The following is a 19,073-nucleotide window of genomic DNA, read 5'->3' on the forward strand; positions in this document are numbered from 1 at the left end:
GAGAAGTTCAAACACAAACGATAATTCAAACCACACAAAGCTTTCATTCATGTAACTGATATGTGCTCGAAATGGTGATGCCATAAAGAAACTAATTGCTATTAGTAACAACTACAACATGGTCTCTAATCTTAGAAATATGCAAATGATACAAAGTATTGGATTTAGGCCATTTGGCAATAACAAGATATCATTTGCAAATTTTTCATAAATGATCTCTAAAGGTTGCCCTGTGACCACAATCATCAAGCTATCTTGTACATGATCTCTAAATATCATCTTGTAACCATAGTCTCATCAAGTTGTCTTGTACCAATCAAAATCTTAGTCAATTTCGTAACATGTCGTACATTCCACAAGATAAAAGAAAATATATCACGCAGCATTAGATATATATCTCCTATACCAATAATGCCACATGTATAGTTATTACCAAAACAAAAGCATCCTCATTTTCTAGCATTATAAGTAGTGAACCGCTCTCTATGTGGAGTGACATAAAATGATGCTCTAGAATCAAAAAGTAAATTTTGCAACATGCCATTATCCATGGCAACCAAAAAGGTATTATCAAAAGAGGATACATGCAAAACTTTCCCATCATTACTATACATGCATTAATTTTCTCTATCTTTGCCTTGTCCTTCTCTTCCTTTTTGTTATCATCTTCATTTTACTTTTTTCACTTTTGCTTATTCTTCCACTTATAGAAATCCTTCTTTATATGTCCCTTCTTATTACAAAAGAAGCCTTCCACATCCTTCTTGCTATGAGATTTTCTCCTTAGCCTCTCTCTCTCTCTCTCATGAGAGTTCCCCTTGGCATTTGGCCTTCTTGCTACGATATTTCCTCCTTGCATCTCTCATGAGAGTTCCCCTTTGCATTTTACTTTCCTCTCACAATGAGTGCATTAGAGATCTTTGACCCAACATTATTATTTTCTATTCACCTCCTTAGTAAGGAAATTACTCTCAACATTAGTACTCGTAAGACCACCTATAGATGCCAAGGTTGCTAATGGTTGTCTTTCACTCTCAAGCAAGGTGACAAACAAAAACATATCCTTAACTAAATCATGAAAGGTGATATTCTCATATATCAATTGGCTTATAATAGTGTTGTACTCATCGAGATGGTTCGACATAGAAGCCCCCTCTTCCATATGGAGATCAATGAGTTTTTTCAGCCAATAAACCTACAAAGCTACAATTTCTTTCTCATGTAGGTCACCAAGCATTTTTCATACAGGGAATGCACCACCTTCTATCTCTTTTACATTAAAATACACACGCTTGGAGAGTGCCATAATGATAGTGGAACATGCCGACTCATCCAATTCTTCCCATACATTAGCATCTTCCCCTCATGCTTAACACCCCTACATTCAATTGACTTTACCTACATATTCTAAACCAATACAATATAGATTTGTTATTGCAAATAAGAAAACTTGATGCCATCGAGTGTTTCCATATTAAATTATGCATTTCAAAAGTGAATGAAGAGGTTGCAATAGCTACAATGTATCATGCATACCAAAATATCAAGATATGCCCAACCACAGTCTCAAAAGAGACCAACTAATAGTAATATGAGTACCCCACAATTCTAAACAATGGCTAAAATAGCATCAAGATCCAATAACTAAGATAAATGCACACCAAGCCTAAGTTGCATTTATCTAGCCATACTATTTGAAAACATGTTTTATATGTTCAACATCCACATATGAATTTTATTATACCCTAATTAATATATAATCACTAGTCTTTTGTACAAAAGATTATTTTGATCTTTTGATTGAAAAGTATATTCCCTAGTATAAACCCCAACCCTCACTTCAAATTACGTATGAAAGAAGAGGAGATCAATTTTAATCTAGCTTTATAGTTCCATAAGCTTTCTTTACGTGTAAAAAAATATTTTTTATTTTAAAATTTTAAAATAATAAATATAGATAAAAATAAATATACTTTAATTTTAAATTTTAAATTTATTAAGACATTAATGCTAGTCTACATGCATTCCATGACAATGTATTTAGGGCTAGAGTCAAATATATGTTAGATTGGAACGAAGAAACATTAGATTTTAGCAACATCTCGGTGCTAGTTTGCATGCATCATGCACTTACATGCTTAGGATTAGTTCTTACTAAGCTTTAAACATTAGTCAAGTTATAATATGTTTTATTCAAATGTAATGTCTATAATGCTTTAAATGTAATATGATTTTTTCTAACAGTTTACTTTGATACGATGGCATCAATCTAAGTGGAGGCACAACAAATCATGGATTAAAGCTTCAAGATTCTAGGAAAAGTAGGACCATTCCCCCTACTGGAGCTTCCAGATGATAGTGCATTTGAGGATTTACCTCCATGCAATCTAAAAGTTTTGTCCAAAGTAATTCCTAAGAGAAAAACTATTTTGCAAATTAGGAAATTGCAAGGATACATCCCTACCAAAGTTTAATGGCTATCAATGTGTTGGCATGGCCAAGGTCCTTTTCAAATGCTTGGTAGAAGTGAAGAAGGTGATGCTCTATAACATGCATATCTTTATATACATTTCCCAACAAATCTATATTCACAATGTTTTGAAAAGAAAAGTGGACTAAGTGTGCAAGCCTGCAAACATTGGTAGTGGCTTAAGAAGGGCACAAACCAAGGCTATGGCAAGAAGAGAGAATTGGGCACCAAACCGTGTGGTACCGATCACAATGATAGTAAAGCAATATGAGGCCCTCTAGAATGAAATAGATTCATACAAAGAATTGGTGGAAAACCTCACTGAAGAAAATGAAGTGATGTGAAAAGAGAGAAATGAGGCAATATAGCATATTACTTATTTGTTAGAAGAGCTCAAGGTTGTTGAGAAATATGCAATCACACTCCTATGATAGCCCCTTTTTATGGAGCAATAAGCCAAGGAACATGCAACAACCTAGAAAAACTCCCTTGTATCCCAGAGGCATAGTGAGGAAAAGTGGTACCATCTTGCAACTATAAAGAATGTACTTTACAATCATTTGAATATGAATGCTATTGTACTTTGTACTTTCAGTCTTGTCCATGTCTACTCAAGATTGTGTTTATGAGTCTAAGCTAATCTATCTTGGAACCTAATTCACTTGAGTAATACTCTAAGTCATCATGCTTCTTTCCCATGAATTCCAACCACCATAGCTAAACCTTGCTCAAGGATCTATGTTTCAACATGGTATCAGAGCTATGGTGAGCATGGTTCGGCTCAATTCACTACTTCTCTAACTTCTCACAACCTCAGTTCAACTCAATTTCAGTAGAATTCTTCATCTCTTCACTCCATCTTTACTCTTTCATTACACATACTTCCTTTTCCATGACTTTCTACATGGTATGAATTTGCCATCTGGTATAATTTTATCTACACATGGGGTTAATGGCCTTAATGGGTTATCCCTTGATACCATGTGCATGCTTTCAAGGGGATAACAATCACTTATAGTTCCCCTTGGATTGAAAAGTTGATGGCATAACTATCCTTTCTGGTCATTGATATTCTTAGCAAGAACATGGGTGATTTTCACTTCCAAGTCATTTTATGATATGCTAACTAATCATGGCATGTCGTATCATTTTGGAAGTTTTTGCACCCTTCACATTTAGGGCAATTGAAGAGTGTTGCTAGCCTATTTATTCATTATTCAAATGGATCTTGTAAACTATGTGCAATGCATGCATTTATGGATTATTCACATGGACCTTGGTTGGCAATTCAAGTATTTCTAGGTATATTTAATGCCAACACATGTCTAATTGTTTTAAAGGAGCGTAACCTATATAATTATGATTTTAAGAATAGTTTTAGATTTTTATGAAGCTATTTGGAATAAATGATCATCTTGTACAACTACTCATTGAAAAGACTAATTGTTATTTGATATTCTCTATGGACTACCTAGCGTTTATATTATAAGATTGGTTTTTATGAATGCTTATATACTAACGATTTGGATGTAGGTCAAGTTTAAACTTATCTATACATAGCAATTGAGGACATTTGCTATCATATAATTGAGGCATGTTAGGTCACATTATTTTAGCATATTTTTGTTGGAGAGAATTATATTACATAGCATTAGTATGAATAAGAATAGAATCAATATTTATCCTATAGAGGCTATCACTTAATGTGAATGGTCCTTAAGTGAGTGCGAGGCGAGCATGCCATGGTTTATAGGAAAATGTAGGCCCATCTTATTTTTAGAAAGTGACCTTCTCTCTTCATTATAACCATGCTCTATAAGAAGAGATCTCTCTCCTATGTTGTATCCTACTTAAGGTATTACAAGGATACACATTTTAGCTTTTCCCTAGTTTATTGTGTTGAAATTTTTCACCACTTGGTATTATTGAGGTGTCTTTGTTTCTACTAATTATTGGTTATGATGTCAATTCAAAATGCTTTTACATACAATTAAAGCCAAGACAAAAGCGTTTCACAACTTTTAATGCAATGTCAAATACATTTACAAAATAATTCCAAGCAAGTCATAAGAATAATGGTTAATAAGCAAAAAAAGAACAAGATGGTATAAAACTACACCCAACAAGCAACTAGATATAATACATCACATGCACAAAAAACATATAATAACAAAACAGCATGAGTCGCTTTTGAATGATGTTACATATGTAATCATTTTTACTAAAGTTGTAATACATGAAATTCTTGATAAAAACGCACATCTATAATCAATTTTATTAAAAAATCTAACAAAGAATATGAGTAGCAATTGTTAATAAAATGTAAAATAAGATCATAAGTATTGAATTTTAGCAAGGGATAAAATTAGCATGTTCAAAATTCAAAAATTGTAACAAATCCCAAAGAAGAGAACAATTAAAATTAGTAAGTACTAAATCAAGCAAAAGATAAGAGTAACACTGAAGATAAGTTAATTAGTTATCTACATATTAATTTTTGCATCTTCCAAAAAGATAATGGAACTTCTACCTTTTTTATAACAAATAGTTTATAATTTGCTTTAAATTTTAAGAAATGTACTACAAAGTTTTCAAAATAAATCAAAACATAGCATACCAACTATTGCAATACTTTTGACTATCTTCTAATAAATTTAAAAACATTTTCCAAATATAAGATTAAAAGTATATAGCATGACTATTTCCCATTGTGTATCATAGCATGAAAGCTTGTACCATACCTTGCTACTCAATATAAGGTAGAAAAGGGCATACTAAGTTGGAGCAGCAATACACAATTTACACCATGACGTGTTGTTGAACTCAATTAAGAGGTGTGTCATAACAAGCTACCACTATTACCAAATAGGCCACTCTATTGACACAAGTCTCATAACAAGTTAAAGGTTTCTCTATACAACTTGTAACTAATAATGTCACTTGTAAAATGATTGAGCAACTTACTTGTGCCAATACCAAATATAGTTTGGAACATCAAGGAAGAACTTCAATAAGGATGACATTGCAAGTCAATGATGCTACTGAATTACATCAAGTACTAGAGCAAGGAAAGTCCAACTCGATGGGACCAAGAGAGGAACTAAGATGGTCATGGATTCATCCATACACAATGAGGCATATTTTGGGGATGTTTTAGATAATATCCCTAATTGGTTAGATCCATTGGCCATACTACAAGGTTTCACATTAACACTACGTTATAGATGTCTTGAAATTCATTTAATTTTTACGGTGTATTTAAGCAACTAACAAATTGTTTAAGATTCAAAGAATAGTCCTTCAAGCAAAGGTGACTTGCACAACATCCTGGAGCTGAAAAGAAATTGCATGTAAGCATTCTTCCACTCCAAAGACTTGGGAAGGATTGATGTTTTGTATTCAATATTCTACCAAAGGTGCAACTTCAAGGCTTGGAGTATATATGCGGTCCAACTTCAAGGCTTGGGGTGTATATGACCCCCCTTTCAACTCTTACAACACAATCCATCACATGTTCCAATTGGATCAGCCACTTTTACATATCCTTGTTTAACCATCTTATCATGGAGTAGGTAGCCTCGAACCTCACAATCACACAAGAGCAAGATGGAAAGGCTTTATACTACATTTCCCTCAATGTCATTGAAAGCATTTGAAGTTACAAATCTCAAACTCCGTTAGATGTTTCATAAAGTTAAATTTTGTTTTTGTTTTTGTTTTTTGAGCCGGTGCCTAATCAGGCTCAAAGGTGGAACCCTATGCCACTAGCTTATAATTTTGCTACTTCCTTAAGGAACATGTTCCTTGGAAGCCTCCGCTTATCAAGCTACGACTCAACTTGAGTGAGGCATTATGTTTTTTTTTTTTTTTTTTTTTTTGATTGGGTAGCATATTAGCCAAAATCATGAGGGAACCCAAGGTTTTAAGGTCCCAAGTCAGAAGCATCATAGATCCATGTGATAGATTGTGTATAATAAAAGCGACCACAAGACACTGCAAGCAAGCGCCTAGTTTATGTGATTGTGGAACTGAGCATACAAAAGTTCTATAGAGGCCCATCAGAAGCCTTACCCCAGCTTGGATACAACTGTCCAAAAACAAAAAATCAACTGTTATTCTTGTGAGAAATAATACTCCTTGGCCATGCAATGTGCCTTAAATATAGTAAATGATATTTTGCAAACCAGCATTGAGAGATCATGCAAATATCTGCAAAACAAGAAGAATCCAAACCAAGAGGAGGACATCATGGACTGGTCCAAATCATCATAATAAAAGAATCGATCAATCGAACTAACAAGTAATCCATCCATCATCCAGTGGACAAGTCATCAATCCATCTATGAAAAGTTGAACCAAATATAACTTTGAAAATCATGAAAGGCTTCACACTTTAATGCGGCACAATTCACAGGCTTTTGTTGGAACCTTCATTGCATAACAATGGAAACCAAATTCACACACTTACCCAAAATATGTTTTTATCACATCAGATTTACCCAAAAATGCAAAGGACCTCAGATTACTGAGTAGCTGGCATTAGCATCATTCTAATGAGAAACTATCCACCTCATTTTGCGTAGTAGCTTTCAGACTAATCTTTTCAGGAAAAAATTTTCTGAGTAAAATCGGCTCCTGTGATCTTTTTCAACTCAAAACAATACAAAGTAATTCAAAAAACTCTCTAGAATATCTTCAATTACATAGTGCAAATCTGAGCTCTGGGAGTCATCATTGGACTCGGCTTTACTACACAGGACGTCCTTTGTGAGCTAACTAGATGATTCGTGTCATTTAACAGGAGGTTTAGGAAGGCAAGAGGTTTACAAAGGCAGGAAGTACACTGGATTGGTGCACATTGTCCTCAGAGAAATAGAGCACACCTGATAATTATAAAAACAGAGTGGCATTCTCAATACAATGCTGAGCATAAGTAAACAGCTTTCCAAACTTCCAAAATGCAGTGTGAACCTCTGTGCAGTTTCCAATCTGGGAGACATTGCAGTATCCTGCAAAACATATCAATGGGAAAATGAAGCATGGCAGTTCCCCATGAGTTGACTGCTTCCTTACAACTTCTGAAAACGCAATAAATAGGATGCACAAATTGGTTCCACCACTTTGGCAGATTATCTTGACTTGGACTTCTTTTTCCTTTTCCGGGCTTCAAGCTTCTTTGTGAAGCATTTGCTGGCAGCAGCACAAACCCATTTTTGCAATTTCTTTGCCCTGGCCTCAGCAGGTGGTTTGAAGTTAAATATTCCTACATTCAGAAGAGAAAACAAAGAAAGCCAAGAACATGTGATATGAGGAAAGCTTGCTGCAGACAACTCAGCAGACCCCACATAGCAAGAAAACCAGATGACATACCTGTGTCAACTTTCAGTGTATCCTCAGAACCATCTTCGATTGCAATGATTCCACCATCCTGTAAAAGGAACAGTGTTAACTTACAAAAAAGAATCTGCACAACCTTTTCATTTGCTTCACTGGATGCAAGCAAACCATCTTTTAAAAACCTATAAATAGCCAAGCACTCTGAGTGCTCAAACTAGTACTATGCTAGAAAATCAGCAAAGCACCAAATAGTCTACCCACTTTAACCCCTATGCGACACCAGACACAAGTCCTCTCTTGCAGAAAACCGCATGTGGACTGGCTGAATCCAGTGGGGGTTGGTTTATTCTAGGGTAATGCACCTACACTCAATCACTCACTTGACAAGGCACGGAAAGGTAAACACGATATGTGAGAGCAAGGTATACTCTTGTATTATTCAATGAAAGAAACGGTACAACATAGGCACATCCCAAGACTACACCGTCATGATGCCACACATGTGAGGGTTCACCACTAGGTATAGGAAATCACCTGTAGAGTGGAAGCTCAGAGTCACTAATACTCCCTATATAGGTGTTTCTAGCAACAATGCCATGGCATAGCTACAAAGCCCTTACACTCAACTCCACACAATGGATTGCTATCCTCAGCAATCTAAGGTAGTGCTTATTGACTCATTCCGAGGTCTTAACCCAGCTCCTATCAAGCTGGTCAATGTCTACTGATCTAGGACTTGATGTCTTAGTGGGGTATTAACACAACCTTTTCTATCATGCTAGTCAATGTCTGCCTCACAATACGACTTTGAGGTCTTAACACAGCTTTTTCTATCAAGCTGGCTAATGTCCACCCATCTAGACTTGGATTTTTTATTGTTCTTTGTCATCCCAATCCACCCTCCACTCAATTACATGTGAGGAGTGGAGGCTTTGCCAAGTCCTATGGTAAGCTAAGTGATGACTCAAGATACATTGGAAGTATTGTTGGGCTTCTCCTTGAGCCAAGTGGCGAAGGCCTCGTTGCCACGTTCACGGGCCTCTGCTTCTGAGATCCAAGTGGCTTCTTTGAGAGGGCGCCCTTTCCACTTGGTAAGGTACTCAAGGTAACCTTTGTGTTCCTGGTGCCAAAGGATTGCTTCTACTTCGAAGGGGCCATTGGAGTGAAGCAATGAAACATGCCGCCCCCATTAGGTGTCAAGGTAAAACCTACGTAGAAGGCGTGCCAAGTGTAATGCACCTGCACTCAATCACTCACTCGACACGGCACAGAAAGGTAGTATGATCACTCGACACGGCACAGAAAGGTAGTATGATATGTAAGAGAAAGGTATACTCTTCTATTCTTCAATGAAAGAAATGGTACAACATAGGCACATCCCACAGGACTACACCATTGTGATGCCGCACATGTGAGGATTCACCGTTGGGCATAGGGAATCACACCTAGATTGGAAACCAAGCAAGGCTCAGAGTCACTACTACTCCCTATATAGGTGTCTCTGGTAGCACCACTATGGCATAGTTACAAAGCCCTTACAAAGGAGGGGGGGAACATCAACTTCATCTTTCCACCACTTCTTTCAAGTTTTGATACTAAGCTACAACCTAAGACCCCTAAACCTAAAGTTCCCCCTCTTTCCATAGTTTTTAGACGTTGGGCTGCATATATAACGCCGACTTCAATTCTATCATATTAAAATCTATCCCCCTTATTTTCTTAAGCTTTGAGTTTGGGCTACTCAGTCTGCCACAAATTGTCCCTATAAATTTAGTTAGCTCATTATGTGCATTGCAAGGTCAAAAATGATAGGACTAGCTTGACAACAAATTTTAGGAAAAGGATAAGCAAGCACTACAATAAATAGGTAGCTAAGAGAGAACTAATACATGTACTACTATGAGCTCGAAATCACGTCGAGCAGATGATTGATTTACCTATAGCATCAATAGGCTCACATACACGAATGTTGAAACCACAATTTACATGCAAGGCCTAAGACTAACCAGCCACGAATTGGCAGTCTTACTAGTTTCTCCAATAGTGGCCTCAAACAAGATCTTACACATATATCCATCAATACAAATGTAACCTGTAAAAAAAATAGCAGGGTTTGCAATGGAGACAACACACTAGCAATGAATGTGCTAAAAAACACAAAGACTGGATGAATGATGAATGAAATGTAATGATAATATAGTGACCTCAAAGCCTCCATGTCTAAAGGATTAGGGCTATGGAGAGCCATGAAGACAAGTGTGTGCGAGAATCGAAATAAAATACAATTGAGATATGCATAGTGAGAGAGGGATTGAGTGCAAAGTTTAAAAGTAGAGAGTGAGAAGGAGTGAAAGCACGACACTCAATGTGTGGGTTCAATGACGAAGTGTAACACTTTAGGTTTTTGATAATATATATAAAGTACATGTGTAAGGGTGTGTGCACACCCGAACATTGTAAAAGGCACGATGAGCCTTTATTCCCAACAACCTCCCACCTAAAGGCAACGTGCCTAAAGGTAAAGGAAAGAATCAAGTAAGTCTATGTAGGTGCAAAGCTAAAATACACATATACCATCCAACCCCCATCATCTGACGGCAATGAGTAAACCGCTTTGTTAGAAGACCCTTCATGAGAAGATTGCAGGGTTATCATTTGTATGTACCTTAACCAACTCAATGCTCTTGCTGTCAAGTACATCCCTGATAAAATGATACTTCACCTATATGTGCTTTGTCTTTGCATGAAAGACAATATTCCATGCTAGCATGATAGCACTCGGACTGTCACAGTGAAGAATAGGAACCTCCGTAATACCAAGCTCTCTTGCCAGACATGAAAGTCATAAAGCCTCCTTGCATACCTCAGTGGCAGCCACATACTCTACCTCTATAGTAGACAATGCAATGCACTTTTGCAACCTGAATATCCAAGAGACCGCTCCCCCTATGAATGTGAACACATATCCTAAAGTAGACTTCTTGTAGTTAGAATGACCAGCATGGTCTGCATCGAAGCCAACAAACAAATGACTTTTGCTTCCCAAAGCCAATACACAAATACTTTGTCTTTAAGCTATCTCATGATACCCTTCACTACGTCCCAATGCTTTTTGCCAAGATATGCCATGTACCTGCTAACCATTCCCACCACAAATGCAATGTCAAGACGTGTAGCAACCATAGCATACATCAAGCTATCAATGGCTAAAGCATAAGGAATCTTGGTCATCTCAATCTTTCCATCATCAGATGTAAGGTTGTCATCTGCACTAAGTTTCACATATAGAGGTAATGATACACCAATGGATTTTCCTCCCCTCAATATTGAAATGCTATAAAACCTTAATAACATACTCATATTGTGATAGGTAGAGAAGACCCTTCGATCTGTCCCTCAATATATGCATGCCAAGAATATGATTGGCCCCACCAAGATCCTTCATATCAAAACTACTATGTAAGCTTTGCTTCAAAGAGTCCAAGGCATGAACATCCTTGCTTACAATCAGCATGTCATCCACATACAAAACCAAGAGAATAAAGCCGCCATATATTATCTTCTTGGTGTATAAGCAATGATCAACTTGAGATCTATGGAATCCCTAAGATTGCATAAGTGTATCAAATTTATGATACCATTCTCGTGGTGCTTGTTTCAACCCATACAAACTCTTGTTGAGTTTACATACCATGTGCTATTTCCCCTTTGTAACAAAACCCTCATGCTGCTACATATAGATCTCCTCATACAGATCACCATGTAAGAAGATTGTTTTGGAATCCATCTGTATAAGTTCTATATCTTCAGATGTGACCAAGTCCAAAATGGTTCACAAAGTAGTCATTTTCACTACAAGAGAAAAAATTTCATTAAAATCAATTCCATATTATTGCTTGTATCCTTTAGCAACCAGTCGTGCCTTGTACTTTGGCAAAGAACCAAAAGTGACTTTCATTTTGTAAACCCATTTGTATGATAGCACTTTTTGCCCTTTAGGTAAATGCACCAAATCCAAAGTGTCATTTTTCATGAGAAATTCCATCTCTGGCAACATAGCCTTATGCCATTTCTTGTTGTCTTTTCTATCCATTGCTTCTTGGAAGCATGACGGCTCACCACAATCTGTCAACGTGACATAATCAACCACATAATTGACACTGGGAACAAACCTATCTGGCTATATTTGCACTCTGGTCGACCTGCGGACCCAATGATCAAGATTTGCTAGTTGTTCAACATGCAAATCTACATTAGCAGCTTCCTCTTTTGTAATGAACGGGGATCACGGGAATATGGCATGGGAACATACCACTTACATTGACGGTATATAAGGTGTAAGAGGGTATTTTGAGGCATCACAGAAATTATCAAAAAACTCTCTTTTCACCTTCTCAAGCTCCCATGGCTTCCTCTTCTTCTTCCTCTCTTCCTCTTTCTCTCTCTTCTTCTTGCCTCTCTCTCTCCTCTCCCTCTTCTTCTGCAGTCCTCTCTCTCTTTCCCCTTAGTTAGGACAGTTAGGTCTCCTTCATTACAAGTGGTATCAGAGCTTTGTCCTTGATCCTTCTCTTTCCCCATAGATTTAGGGCTCTCACAGTTTCCCACAGTTAGAAAGCTCCAGTTACATCTCTTTCACAGGTACACAGGAGTACTCAGGCAGACTATCAGCCCTCTTGAAGACTGTGGCAGCCTTTCTTGGAGCTTTCCCAAGAACCATGGACAAATCTGAAGGCGGACAGACAAATTTGACAGGTCGTCACTAATTTTCGTGCAAGTTTTTTAGGGTTTTGGGCAAAAAGGAGGGTAGCACAATTAGAGAAGGCCAAAAACTTTGTTACTTTTCAAGAAGACCTTCTCTCTCCTCTTTTTCCCAAGCTGCCATGGAAGCTCCAGCCCAAGAAACTCAGAATTCTTGCTCCCCCTCCTCTTCCTCAGCAAGATTGGCTTGTCCCAAGATCTCCCCCTCAGTTGGAGCAGCACATTGAGCAAAACACCCTTGGTTTTCCCTGCTTGTGGCCCCCCCAGGAGCAGCCCGAAATTTGCGGCGCAAAAAACGGGTTGCTTCCTGACCTGCAGGGCAGCCCTCCCCTCCTTCCTAGCGTCAGTCCTGGCCCTTGGCAACTTTCTTGGGCAGCATCAGAGACATCTTCCTCAGCCCTTGGACTCCCCTTTTGCACTCAAGAAACCCTGGTTTGATGCAGTCCATGGCAGCCATGGAACCTTGACATCAAGCTCAGCAATCCTGAAGATTTTGGTCTCTCCTTGGTCCCCGGGAGTCCCTCTTCAATATAGCTCAAGATTTCAGCTATCAAGAAGAACGGAAAGAAGATTACAAGCAAGATTTGAAGGCATTCACTTGTGAGCAGCCATGGCTATGGAGTAGGACCTCAATTTCAGCAAGAACTCTTTATGGGAAGGTCCTAAACCATCCTGCCCCAAGCTTAACTTCACCCTTTCTTGACGGAGCACACCCATTTTGGAGCCATAGAGCATTCGGGATCAAATGGAGCTCTCATGAAGGACTGAGGTGGCATTAGTGGCTGCCTTCTTCTCCAAAAGACTCAAGGTAACTGATTCTTGGCTCTCATTCTCTCCGTTTAAGCCTCTTGTTGAATCCCATCCATTTGTTTGAGAGAATGTATGAGTCCAAGTAGATAATAGGAGGCCCAAACCTTGAATGCATGCTGATTATTAGTCCCAATCATTTCCCTTTGATCTTATAGTGCTGAAATGGATTTAACTCATGCTCAAGCTTCATTGTGATTATATTTTGCTTACCCATAACCTGTTTGGCTTCTTGTGAATTGGCTGAGCTAAGAAGTGATAAAAAATCCATTGTATAAGGGTGAGTAGGCAATGAGTCACTGCCGGTAAGCTCCCTATCCCTATTCCCCATTCCAATTCCATGCACTTCATGAAAAGCCCAAAATTTTGAATTTTGAAATGCATCTCATGCTGGTTGTTTAATTAATAAATGCCTGCCATGTATATTTCGGGTGAGGAAAAGCCCAATGCCAGGCGAGATGGCAAGACAAAAGAGGGGTGACCCCCCCTTGCCATCAAAGACCCTGAAGGGGTGCACAACCTGGCCCAGGGAGAACTTTGCCCACCTCCCGGTGATCCAAAGCCCAAAGAATTATTGCAGATGCAAGAACATTTGATGGAATAGCCCGAACCCTAATCACTTGAGCCTACAAACCCCTACATACATTGGTAATGTCATGAACCGCTTGGTAATGTATGGTGGATGCAATGCAAGAAGGGCAGGGTATGCAGTGTGAAATTGGTCTCAACAATGAGCTATGGATGCAAAGAATGTATGGCTTTACGGGGTATTGAGAGCCACCATTGAGGCCCTGGATGTCTGGGATAAGACCCTCACCATTGGGATAAAGTATGCTCCTTGAGGGAGCCTTTGCAGGATATTGCAGAGAGCCAGTCCTACACAGTCAGCCCGCAAGAATTGATTACAGCAAAGCCTTCTTGTGTGATTGAGTGCGAGCTCTATAGCTTGATTCGAAGAGGGCATCTTCCCCTTCGATTTGAGCTAAAAACCTCCCCATTCCGCCCTACGGTTTGGGAGATACACTCAGTTTTGTGCTCAGAGGTACTATGGGACAGGCAGCAGTCCTACACAGTCAGCCCGCAATAATTGATTACAGCAAAGCCTTCTTGTGTGACTGAGCGCGAGCTCTATAGCTTGATTCAAAGAGGGCATCTTCCCCTTCGAACTGAGCTAAAAACTCCCCATTCCGCCCTACGGTTTGGGAGATACACTCAGTTTTGTGCCCAGAGATACTGTGGGACAGGCAGCAGTCCTACACAGTCAGCCCACAAAAAGTGATTACAGCAAAGCCCTAATCATTTACTGTCGGAGATATTTTTACATAGCCTCGTAGAGGGGATCGAGGGCTCTCGTTTGAATCAGAAATTTTGGCAATCAGAGTTCCCTAGCTCAAGTTATCATCATTTCTGTAACAAGGGGTCTGGTAGACTGCACTTGGGATGGCAGGCCACAAGGGTAAAGCAAAGGCCCAGGAGGAATTTCAGCGTGAAATAAGGGACTCCCGTGCCTCAATGAACGATCCTAGCTCAGCCCAGGAGGATCGTGAAGACTTGTTTGAAGAAGGTGCCCCCGAGATAGATCGCTTGTCTCTGCTCAACCAAACCCTATGCTAACATGAGACCCGTCATGCTGAACGACATCAAGAGATGAAGCAACGCCACAGGGAGATGGAAACCTGCCAAGATCATCGTCATTCCGAGATGATGGCCAAGATGGACTTACTCATAGAGCGCATGGGCGCCCTCATCCCCGCCATTGCCCCCCCCTCGGATCGACCCAAGGAGTATGTCCCTCCCCATAAGGCTAACTGCCCTCCCCCCTTGGAGACTGGACGCAGCCCACAAGGTCTTGGTGGTACTCATGGCATTCCCCATAGCACTTATGAGACGGGTGAGCCCTCCACTCGACATGATGAGCCCCTCCTTCCCTCCCCCGTTACGAATCCTTCCAGCCCATCATTGGCACCCCAACTCTCCCGTAACGGAAGCTACTTGCACACTCAAGGGAATGGCTCCAATGCAAATCTTGGGCAGCATGGAATGCACGGAGTGCATGGGCAGCATGCATATGGCAATGGGCAGCATGTATATGGTAATGGGCAGCATGGACATTTTGGACAGCAAGGTCCTAATGGGCAATTTGGTCCTCATGTAATGCATTGGCAGCGTGGCCCCCATGGGAATTTTGGACAGCAAGGCATGTATGGGCAGCATGTAGCACATGGCATTCATGGGCAACCAGGCCCAAATGAGCTGCATGACAAGATTGTGTTTACAAAATTCAATGGGCAATCCTCATCCCCAGCTGAACTAGAGGAATGGACCTCTAAATTGGAAGCCTATTTTCTCATCTACCCCCGTACCGATGAAGCAAAGATCATTTTTACCTCCCTTCACTTAGAAGGTTTTGCCCACACATGGTGGAGATTTGTTTAACGGGAAAACCAGCAGTTTCGTGATTGGGAAGAGTTCAAGATGCATATGATCCAAGTTTTTGTCTCCCCGGTGGAAAAAGAACGCTTGGCTAGGCAATGGTATCAGTTTGATCAGCGAAATCTCACCGTGAGGGAGTACACCAACCAGTTTATGAACCTATCCATGTATGTTGAGGCAGTTAGTGATGAGGCCAAATTGCATAAATACATTTATGGGCTGGATGCGCATCTCTCAGCTGATGTAATGGCTCAAAAGCCAGCCACCCTGTTTGCAGCCATAGAATTGGCCGAACGCTATGGTCGAAAGTACCGCCGCAATGAGAGCACGCAGCCCATTGCAGGACAGCCAAGATACCCTGTTAGACAACCCCCATATGTTAATAATTATCGTAGCAACAATACAAGGAATGGCAGCCCCAAAATTCCTACTTACCCCACTTTTAATGCTGAAAGGAAATATGGCAGTTTTGGGACAGCACCACCCTCCAAAAGTGACCCAAAGTATGCTGAAAATAAGGCCAGGAATGGCTTCGGTCCCAACGGTCAAAAATTCATTCCTCCTAAAGTTGTCAAGGATAGAAAAGCCAAAGGCTTGTGTTTCAAATGCGGGTATAAGTACACGACTGACCATGCATCCAAATGCCCCTTTAAGAACGCCACTGTCAAGTTTAATAGCATGTATGTGCTGGAAGATAGTGACAAGCTGGAAGAGGACATGCATGACAGCCCTCAAATAATGACACTTGCTGAAAATGCTGAATATGAGGAGGATATTGATCCCGATCAGTTTTATGACTCACTGGACGGGTTCCCTTTTGACCCCGGTGACTGCCCCATTGATGACATGCTTGGGAATGACCCTTGGCACCCCTCATTCACCGCTATATCAGCCTGCTCAATCTCCATGGATGCATGGACTGGCTCTAGGAGTCCGAACATCTTACGGATGCATGGTAACATTGATGGCAAGAGTGTATACATCCTCATAGATAGTGGCAGCACACACAACTTTGTAAATAAATCAACTCTTAGCCGTTTGACATGTGTTCCCACTAAATTACAGCGACCCCTTCGGGTTCAAGTGGCCAATGGAAATGAGGAAGTGAGCTCCCATGTATGCACACAAGTGTCGCTTATGCTGGCTGAAAATTACACAGCAAAGGTGGACTTGATTACCCTTGATATGGGCCCCGTGGATGTTGTATTGGGATGTAATTGGCTTCAGCAGTTGGGAAAAATCTCTATGGACTTCTCTCAGCTGTATATGGAGTTTTAATGCATGGGCAGCTTGTACACTTGGAGGGAATCAAAGAAAATGCAGATTTTCAGCTTATAACAGCAAGACAACTCAAAAAGAAATTCAAGAAACGCTCCCAAATCTTTGTCTTGCATTTGCATAAAAATAATGATGACCAACACACCTTGGGGAAGCAAAATGCAGCATGCTGAATATAAGGACCTATTTCAGCCTCCCACTACCCTTCCCCCTCAAAGATTGGTGGATCACCCGATTGACTTGAAGCCCCATGCCAAGCCCATCAATAAACCCCCATATAGACGCTCTAAATGTGAGAGAGAGGAAGTAGCAAAGCAAGTCAAGGAGCTCACTGAGATGGGATTCATAGAGCCTAGCTCTTCCCCTTATGCCTCCCCGGTCCTATTGGTTAAGAAAAAGAACGGATCTTTCCGGTTTTGCATTGACTACCAAGATCTCAATAAGATCACCGTCAAAAATAGATATCCCATCCCCCGAATTGATAACTTGCTTGATGAACTCAAGGGTACACGCTACTTCACTAAGATTGATTTGCGATCCGATTACCACCAAATCAGAATGAGGGCGGGTGATGAAGTCAAAACAGCCTTTCGGACTTACCGTGGCTTGTACCATTTCCTTGTCATGCCATTTGGGCTCACAAATGCACCCGCCACATTTCAGAGCTTAATGAGCAAGATATTGCAGCCATGGCTTTTCCAGTTTGTGTTGGTATTCTTTGATGATATACTCATTTACAGCAAGTCAATGCATGAGCACTTGAAGCATGTCAGGCAGATTTTTGATGTACTGAGAGAGCACCGCCTCTTTGCCAAAGAAAGCAAGTGTGTCTTTATGCAAACTGAGGTTGAGTACTTAGGACACATTGTTAGTGAAAAAGGAATCCAAGCTGATCCTAAAAAAGTGCAATGTGTCCGAGAATGGCCCACCCCCACTACCACTACCTCCTTGCGTGGTTTTCTTGGTCTCTCCTTTTATAGGAGATTTATTCGCCATTATGCCACAATTGCAGCCCCGTTAACAGACAAGCTGAAAAAAGAGGCTTTCCTATGGGATGAATTGGCTGCCCGCAGTTTTCAACAGCTGAAAGACTTGCTCACTTCAGCCCCCATCCTTGTATGCCCCGATTTTTCAAAGGATTTTACCATCCAGTGTGATGCTAGTGGACGGGATATTGGTGCAGTTTTGCTGCAGGAACACGGGGTAATAGCATTTGAGAGCCGAAAATTGGATGATAAAGAGAGAGAGTTGCATGTCTATGATTAGGAGATGTTGGCAGTCATTCATGCTATCAAAAAGTGGCATCACTACTCGTATGGCAGCAGATTTAAGGTGAAAAGTGACCACCATGTGCTCAAATATTTCTTGACTCAGCCCAACCTCACTCCCAAACAACGTAGATGGGTGGCGACACTACAAAACTATGACTTTGAGATTATCCACACCCGTGGCAAGGACAATGTAGTGGCCGATGCACTCTCTTGCATGTGGGCATACAAGGTCTCATCCATCACTGAACTCCACCATGATTGGATTGAAGAGCTCCAAGAGACATACTTGCTTGATGCTGAATTCAGCCCTCTTTTCCAAAAATTACAGCAAGGTGTCATGGATGACAATTCCCAATATCAGCTCCATAATGACCTCATTTGGATCCATGGCCGTATTGTGATTCCCCATGCCTCTCCCTTCACCCAAAGGATCCTTGAAGAGATGCATTCTTCACCGATTGCTGGCCACTTAGGGGTCTTCAAAACATATGATCGAGTTTCAAAAAGCTTCCATTAGAAAGGCCTACGGCGGGATGTAAAAGACTTTGTGTCTAGATGTGTGCCTTACCAACAAAATAAAGATAGCTCTCTTAAACCGGGTGGCTTGTTGCAGCCTTTACCTATTCCCGAAGGAAAATGGACCCACATTACCATGGATTTCATCACTACAACCAAGAAGGGTTGGGATAGCATTTACGTGGTAGTTGACCAACTCACTA

At 40.3% G+C, this 19,073-nt stretch overlaps 1 protein-coding gene across 1 annotated transcript in view; it reads right to left on the reverse strand.

The window, feature by feature from the left end:
* Positions 1-7,075: 7,075 nt before the first annotated feature.
* The window catches only part of LOC148026577 (uncharacterized), a 72,273-nt gene continuing 60,275 nt past the window's right edge, over positions 7,076-19,073 (reverse strand). Inside the window, exons 13-14 of the mRNA XM_087691022.1 lie at positions 7,841-7,898; positions 7,076-7,733 (exon numbers count right to left, since the gene is read on the reverse strand). Of these exons, the coding sequence (XP_087547148.1) occupies positions 7,600-7,733; positions 7,841-7,898 (192 nt within the window). The 3' untranslated portion in view covers positions 7,076-7,599. The remainder of the gene's footprint in view (positions 7,734-7,840; positions 7,899-19,073) is intronic.

The sequence above is a fragment of the Lygodium microphyllum genome, chromosome 13, assembly GCF_053477565.2.
Source record: "Lygodium microphyllum isolate KBCC chromosome 13, Lygodium_microphyllum_v1.1.10, whole genome shotgun sequence".
NCBI classification, from domain to species: Eukaryota; Viridiplantae; Streptophyta; class Polypodiopsida; order Schizaeales; family Lygodiaceae; genus Lygodium; species Lygodium microphyllum.